Source organism: Cebidichthys violaceus, unplaced genomic scaffold (assembly GCF_023349555.1).
Source record: "Cebidichthys violaceus isolate CVI_PGR_0920_01 unplaced genomic scaffold, fCebVio1.0.p SCAF_4, whole genome shotgun sequence".
In the NCBI taxonomy this organism is placed as follows: domain Eukaryota; kingdom Metazoa; phylum Chordata; class Actinopteri; order Perciformes; family Stichaeidae; genus Cebidichthys; species Cebidichthys violaceus.
In genome coordinates this window covers 15,123,027-15,130,526 of record NW_027176594.1, presented here as the reverse complement: position 1 = coordinate 15,130,526, position 7,500 = coordinate 15,123,027, and the positions used below count along the sequence as shown (strand labels likewise).

The 7,500-nt window shown below is 43.7% G+C and overlaps 2 protein-coding genes across 7 annotated transcripts in view; both read left to right on the top strand.

Annotated features, from left to right (window-relative positions):
- LOC137884844 (HMG box-containing protein 4-like) overlaps positions 1-3,874 on the top strand; it is a 10,938-nt gene extending 7,064 nt beyond the window's left edge. For 4 of the 5 annotated variants that reach the window (XM_068726886.1, XM_068726891.1, XM_068726889.1 and 1 more), the window contains 2 exons: positions 455-577; positions 667-922. In XM_068726886.1, coding sequence (XP_068582987.1) covers positions 455-577; positions 667-711 — 168 coding nt within the window. In that variant the 3' untranslated portion in view covers positions 712-922. Of the gene's footprint in view, positions 1-454; positions 578-666; positions 923-3,671 lie in introns of those variants that run through there. The other variant, XM_068726888.1, reaches the window with a different exon arrangement.
- A 21-nt stretch (positions 3,875-3,895) lies between these two features.
- Positions 3,896-7,500, top strand: part of LOC137884843 (uncharacterized) — a 5,108-nt gene continuing 1,503 nt past the window's right edge. The window contains exons 1-7 of one of the 2 annotated variants that reach the window (XM_068726884.1): positions 3,896-3,997; positions 4,281-4,391; positions 4,663-4,785; positions 5,242-5,596; positions 5,715-5,774; positions 5,900-6,228; positions 6,405-7,500. The exon at positions 6,405-7,500 is cut by the window's right edge and continues 1,503 nt beyond it. In XM_068726884.1, coding sequence (XP_068582985.1) covers positions 3,896-3,997; positions 4,281-4,391; positions 4,663-4,785; positions 5,242-5,596; positions 5,715-5,774; positions 5,900-6,228; positions 6,405-7,500 — 2,176 coding nt within the window. The remainder of the gene's footprint in view (positions 3,998-4,280; positions 4,392-4,662; positions 4,786-5,241; positions 5,597-5,714; positions 5,775-5,899; positions 6,229-6,404) is intronic. The other variant, XM_068726885.1, reaches the window with a different exon arrangement.

Sequence of the window (7,500 nt, the reverse complement as noted above, 5' to 3'; positions counted from 1 at the left end):
TAGTTCATTGGCAGACAAAGTGACAGATACTGGTATAAAGGTCCAGATGTATAGAGGCGTAACGTTATAAATTTGGCGTTTGGCAACACCTCCTGATGATGATGATGATGATGATGATGATGATGATGATGATGATAATAATAGAGAGCTGGCCAATGTTGGCCCTCCTGAATATTGTTAAATATCATCACAGTGTGATGGTTGGTTAGTTATTGATAATAAAGACGATCTGTTCCAATTAAACGCATGTAGAACAGTACCGGCTTGGTGCCAACGTGAGTTCAGTGACATAATGACCCTTCCTTCTTTTATATATTCATTGGAGATGTGAAATATTACGAGGTAAAAATGAAACGGACTACAATAATATTAAGAAGTGTGGGTTTAATTTATCCTCCATTAAACATCCATGCACTGCATTAAGAGTTGATTGCTTTTCTCCCTCTCTCTGCAGAAAGCGGTGAGCATGTCGAGCAGCGTGTCTCTGCTCTTGGACTCTCTGCTGTGTGCTCTGGCTCCTCTCCTCTGCCTCACTGCACAGATACCAGAGCTGAGGAGCTGCACTCAGCACACACTGGTGAGAGATGCAGCCGCTTAACAGTGAATACTCACCGTGTACTATACACTCTACAAATGTAATATAATATTATCTTTGTTGTTTTTAAGCCCTCCACTCTGGAAAACATTTCCTATCTGATGCCCGGGTTGTGAGTGATGACCCCACTGACAGCACATTCTGATACTGAAAGACATTATACGTTAGTTTACACTTGGAAAGTACACCTTAAATTTGTGTTGTTGTACAAGAACATTTGTTTTCACTATAGAAATTATTTGAGTGATATCACAATCATGCAAGTTTACTTTAATATGTTGGATACATTCTTGTATTTGTTTTTTGATTAAAAGATAATAATAATAAGATTGAGTTATGTAACTTTTCACTGACTAGATACATCAGTCTGTGTCACTGGACACATTAAAAGTGTCAATGGTTTCTCTTCTGCTTTACCGTGGAGTTGATCAGGCGTCCCATACATTTACTTCATAGTCTCTTAAATGTTCTTGGATTTACCCTTAAATGTAAAAGTTGAAGAAACTACAAATTTGCACGAGTTAATTTTAAGTAATATAACTATCTTTAGCCCCTGATAAGTTTGACTGCATATGACAACAGAAACCTCCATTTCATATCCGTTTAATTATTGTAAACTAAAAATAAAATATTTTCGTAAGGCTAAAAGAAAATAAACAAAAATGACATGACTCTTTGGTTTTTTAAGCTATGACTATCTACCAATAAAAAGGACACAGCATGGATTTCCGTCAACTCTCATGACATTGAGCCACAGAACTGAATCGACTTTGACATTCCAGGAGATGGCACTGTGCCACAAATGCTTCACAATTAGTCCCTGTTGTTTTTCACATGCAGTCTGGCCTTGTAGAATTAAATAACAAGAACATGATTTAAATATTATAGTCGATCAAATGCCATATATCCTAGCTATTCAGCTCAGGTTTAATGTTCACCAACTGGGGTCAAGAGGAAAAGGTCAAAAAAGTTTGGTAGCGAAAGAGTAATCAAGTTGATTCCCAAATCAAAATATTTAAACATAATGGGCATTTTTCATTCAGTTTTCCAAGCACTTATTTTGTATGTGTATGTAGCTACATCTGAGTCATTATACCTTAACAAAACAAACTAAAACTACTGTAAAACTAAATACATAAAATCCTGAAACTAAACAAAATCTTGCAAACGCACTCTGAAATAGTTTGAGTGCAAACGCACTCAAACTATTTTAAAGTAAACTTGTTTCATATCTAATGTTTACAAATGTTGCTCACAGTTTATGGGACCAATTAACTCATGGCAAGTTAAATGCATGTGTGGAGAGTCATTTCAATTGAGCTTTTACAAATGATGAATTGACCACAGCATTGTAAGACAATTGTATTGTGAGGTACATTGTCAGTCTTTTTATTTTTTATTTTTTTTTTTGCCTCCGCCCCGACATTATGTCTTCAGGTTGTCTGTCCGTCTGTCCAGTCCATTCTCGTGAACGCGATGTCTCGTGCCTGAAGGCATTTCTTCAAATTTGGCGCAAACTTCCACCTGGACTCAGTGTTGAACTGATTTAGATGTTGGTGGTCAAAGGTTGTTGTGAACTCAACTTAACTAGAAACATTCATATGCTAATTATGACAATTTCACACAAACGTCCCATAGGATAAAATGATGAAGTGATGACATTTTGGATGTAAACTGTAACTTGAGTGGTTGGTGGAGGCAGACAACTACAGGCGGTGAATCTAGTTTGTATACAGTACAATATAAAAGTCTCAGGCTCAAAGCTCGAGGCTTTACGGTTTTCAAACACTATGTAAAGTGAAACTGCTATTCCCTATTTTGTGAAGTTCCTCGTTGATTTATTCAGACTTTACATCGTCAACTTGCCCTGACTATTGAGTCTCACAATATTTACCAGTTATTAACCTGACGACTCAAACCCTGTCATCCATGCGTTTTGACACCTCTGGGGTGTGGTAGATAAAAGTAAGGCAGAATGATTCACATGTGCCCCGGGATGCACCACCTCCGCCCCATCTTGGAATGCTTGGCAGCCCGCAGACAAAAGAAACCAGTTGTGTACGCGGAAAGAAAAAAAATATATACTTCTGAGTGCATTCATGTGGGCATGCGTTCAGTGTTGGGAGTGGTGAGACGGGTACCTCCCTAAGACTGCATGTCTCACCTGCGTAGGCAGCTGTTAGTCGTCGACATACTGCGCTGGTTGAGTTGTCTGGATGAGAGATATAATTCAGTGAATACTGAACAAACGGAGCACGCAGAGAAGACGACACATGAACACAACTTAAAAAATCCTAACACGATTGAGTAAGTATGTTTGTTTATTGTTTGAATGAGGCAGCTGTTTAGTGACCATAGAAATGGTTGTCAGTGTTCTGTGAGCTTTAAATAGACAAAACAAGTGTCTGTCTGGCTTTACTCTTTACTTTAATACCAAGTTTGAGTTTCACTTTAGTGCTAAATGTGTACAGTTTTCATGAGGTCTTGCAATACCTTATGTTCCGTCCATTTTTATATGTTTTGTGTATTTGAGTCTATACATAAATGTCCGGGTAGAATGCTGTTGAACAGGACTGGTAAGGTGTGGCGCAAGAAAAAAGGGATGCAGTTAGTGAAGGAAGAAAAATGTGAAATGAAAGCTTCATGTAGGAGCCCAGCTATTATCGATTATCTTAGTTCTTGTTAACTCAGGCGATAGGATGGAGAGAAAGGTGGTGCTCAAAGGAAACTAAATAAGAAGACGGCGTTCTTTTAACTATCGAACACAAACGATCAGAGAGTCACACGCATCACGGATGAAACGCATCAGAAGTCATCTTTCACATGTTTGTTTGTTAAACTCATACCCAACCCGTCCAATTCAGTTTTTCCAGTTTTATTTGCATGGGGATACGTCTTCTAAAAGTCAAATATTTGGCCAAAGGCCACATGTACGATTACGCAATCTCACAACACACCTTTTGCCTTCTGGTTATTTGGTGTAGCTTCCCATCAAATAGCACCAGTAATTTTGATACTGAAATACATCCAGCACATTTGACCCCTTCCTCCTCCTCCAACTCCTCTCTCTTTCCAGCCATGAGTGAACTCTTGAGAGGGGGGTCCTCATCCCCAGAGCTGAGACTTGTCCTACTGGGAAACATCGGGTGTGGAAAGACGTCCTCGGGCGACACCATCCTGGGCCAGCTGTCTCCCATCTCCCCCGCTGCTTCCAGGAGCTGCCAGCTGCGACAGGGCATCGCCGAGGGCAGGAGTGTGACGGTGGTGGAGGCGCCGAGATGGTACTGGAGCGGCGGCAAGATGGAGGACAGTGTGAGGACGGAGACGCAGCGAGCGATGCCGTTGGTCGCACCAGGCCCACATGCCATTCTGTTGCTGGTGCCTGTTAACCAATTCACAGAGGTGGGTTGTTGACTCACTTTGCCCTTCCACTTGTGTTGCTGTCATGGCATTATGTCTCATTTACTCATACAGTCATCTATGGTATCATTTTGGCAGTTTTAAAAGTAAAAGACATGCTTTTGATTCCTCTTAATATACAATATTCATTGATTTTCCTTTTATTTTGTTGAAAATTAAGAGGTTTGAGTAAAGTACAATGAACACCTATACAAGGTGCATATATTTATTGGACAGTGAATTTAGCAATTAAAGTCCTAATATTATTTGACTTTCTCGTTCTCAGATGGAGGGTCTTGTGCCTGCAGAGCTGGAGGAGGCGCTTGGGAAGGAGGCGCTGGACCACACCATGGTCCTGCTGACCTGTGGGGACTATTTGATGGGAAAAACAGTGGAGGTATTAGAGTTGCACACGCTGTCTGTGGTGTGCTGAGATATTAATTTCGAGCACTCTAATTTTTACTGTAAAAAGCTTTTAAAGTCTGGTATTCACTTTGGTATCTTGCGATTCAACTTAAGCGTTGCATTTGAGTTTTAAATGAGTCGGCCAGTCTTGTGACACACCGAATAAGAGCCATCCGTCTAAACTTTTGCCCTAATTCCAAACTACTTTGTGAGACATGCTGAGAATGAGGAAACCCGTTGCAAATCTAAAATGCTTTCCTCAGGAATACCTGCAGAAAGAACACCCAGGTCTGAGGCAGATAATTGAACGCTGCGGGGGCAGGTACCATGTCATCAATAATCGTCAGCGACAGAACAGGGAGCAGGTCTCCGAGCTGCTGAAAAAGGTGAGACGTCTGCGTATGGAGCAATCAAAAGAACAGCATGAAGAGTCGAGTTTGCACACACACTTTGTTCAGTGCATATTGTTCACAGCTTCTCTGTTGTCTTACTGATTGATCTCACAGTTTAGTCAGTTTTGGTGTATCGTTTTAGATTTTTGTGAAGAACTTTTTAAAATCCTCAGAGTGAAATTCAGTTTTTATAACATGTTGCATGTGGTACAGCTCTTTGTTTTGTTTTGTTTTGTCTGAGCATTCCTGTTTTTCCCAGCAACGCCCTGTTTCACACTCAACAATCACACCCAGACGTAGTAATAATTAGGCTGATTACAATGTAACTTTGACAGACATTAATTCCACATTGGAGATTAATTGCAGGAATTATAAAACATGGCACTATAATTGTAAATATGAGGATGGGGGACATTTCCTAAATTAATTGTTTGTTTATTTATCTTACAGGTGGACAATATGGTGACGGAAAATGGTGTTTTCCATATGAAATCGGTTCAGGAGAGAGAGCTGGAGCAACGAGTAAAAGACAGAAAGCGAGAACTTATGGAAAGTTACAGAGCTCAAAAGGTGGCGAGGACAGAGACCGTGTACACCCCCAACCCAGAAACACGGAGGAGTGTGGAGCACAGCACCGCCTCAGAGAAGTGGAGGAGAGAAGAGAGGGACGAGATGGAGGGAAGTGTGGGCGTGAGCCAAAGATCTAACGGGCTCAATTCAACTCCAGCACCAGAGCAACAGTCATCTTCAGAGCCGCACAATGACAGGCAGGCCAACAGGACGCCCAGTTTCAGACTAAATGCAGGTAAATATTTTCTTTTTTGTACCTAATGTTGTTCTAAATCACAGTGAGTTGAAAAAAACAACTCAAAAATGAATGTGAGTGCAAAGCAGGACTCATATTTACTGTTTTTCCTCTGTAGATGGAGCTATACTCTCACAAATGTCTGAGGTTAAATCAACTCCAAAAGTGGTCACAACTTGTGAGTCACAAGGCCTCACTGTCTCGTATTATGTTACTTAAAAGTGCACTCCGATGATGTCAGATGTTACAAAAATAATTGTAGTTTTTCATATTAAACTCCAACTGTCACCTGATTGTTTTCAGTTCACCACAGAATAAACAGCTTCGAAGAGAGATCCCCCGAGGCGTCTCCTACCTCCGCTCCTCATTCGCCCGTCTTTTCCTCCTCGCCGACCTTTGCCTCCTCTCCCGCCTCGTTCCCCTCACCCGCCTCTCCTTCCTCATTCGCCGCATCATCCTCGCCTTCATCTTCTCCGGAGCTGCGTCTGGTGCTGCTTGGGCGATCTGGATCAGGGAAAAGTGCAGCTGGCAACAACATACTGGGGCGGCAGGAATTCAAGTCACGCCCTGAGAGCCTCAGTGCCATCACTCAGGAGTGTGAGAAAAAGAAGGCGCTGGTTGAGGGAAGACAGGTATGTGATAAAGATGTTGTTTGTTTTCATTTTCCTTTCACTCCACGTGCCATCGCTGGCCCCGCAAAAATCTGATCTTTGACATGCTGCTTATTTTGTGTCAAAAAAACAATCATGCTGGTTTTCTCCCAATCAACTCTCCACATCGCTGCACGTGTCTCCCCTCTCTCCTGCAGGTGGCGGTGGTGGATACCCCAGACTGGTTCAATTCAGAGCAAACTCCAGATGAGGTGCGAGTTCAGATCTCCTCCTGCGTGGCGTTGTCCAGCCCTGGTCCACACGCCTTCCTCCTGTGCGTCCCCTTAGACCAGCCTGCGAAGACCGAGCTGCAGGCTCTCGAGGCCCTCGAGACCGTTTTTGGCCCTGAGGTGGTCCAGAGACACACTCTGCTGCTCTTCACTTACGCAGATAAACTGAGGGAAACCGAGAAGGTGGGGAAAGACGGCGTGGAGGCGTACATCGCTGGTCAGCGGCGAGATTTGTTGAAGCTCGTGGAGAAATGCAGGGACAGGTTTCATGTGCTGGAGCAGGGAGAGGGTGGGAGGGACAGGAGGAGTGTGGCAGAGCTGCTGGAGAAGGTGGAGCAGATGGTGAAGGAAGCTGGAGGGCAGTGCTACTCCCATCCTGCTTTTCAGGAGGCAGAGAACAGAGTGAGGCAGAGACAGGTAGAGATAGCAAGGTCGAGACGGAGAGGGACACTAGAGCAAGACGGACCGTTCAGCTCTGAGAGGCGGGTGCTTTATTCCTACATGCAGCCTGTGGCTGAGGCAGAAGAGGAAGTGAGAGAGGAGGAGATTGAGCAAACAAGGGATGAGGCGGAGATGAGTGTAAGCTCGATGAATATTCAGAGCCTTCCTCCTATCACACGTTCCACCATGTCCCCTTCACTCTTCCGCTCCATTATGGAGAAAATGGAGTCAAGCGCAAAGATGTTACCCAAGCTGTTGGCGGATAGCTCTGTGTGGGTCGGCGAGGGAGCAAAGAAGGTGAAGGGTAGTCCGGTGTGGGGGACAGTCGGCAGCGGAGCACAGAACGTCCACAAGAAGGTGGTTGATAGTTCTGTATGGGGGAAGGTGGGAGCTAGTGCCGGACATGTGTCCAAACTAGTAGGAGATAGAGTTCCTAAGGTAGTGGTGGACGGTTCTGCGTGGGTGGGATCTGGAGCAAAGTCGGTAGCAGCTAGTCCAATGTGGGGAAAAGTTGGATCGGGGGCCACAGTAGTGGCGGACAGGTCCATGCGTGTCGGAGCTGGGATTGGAGCCGGGGCAAAGA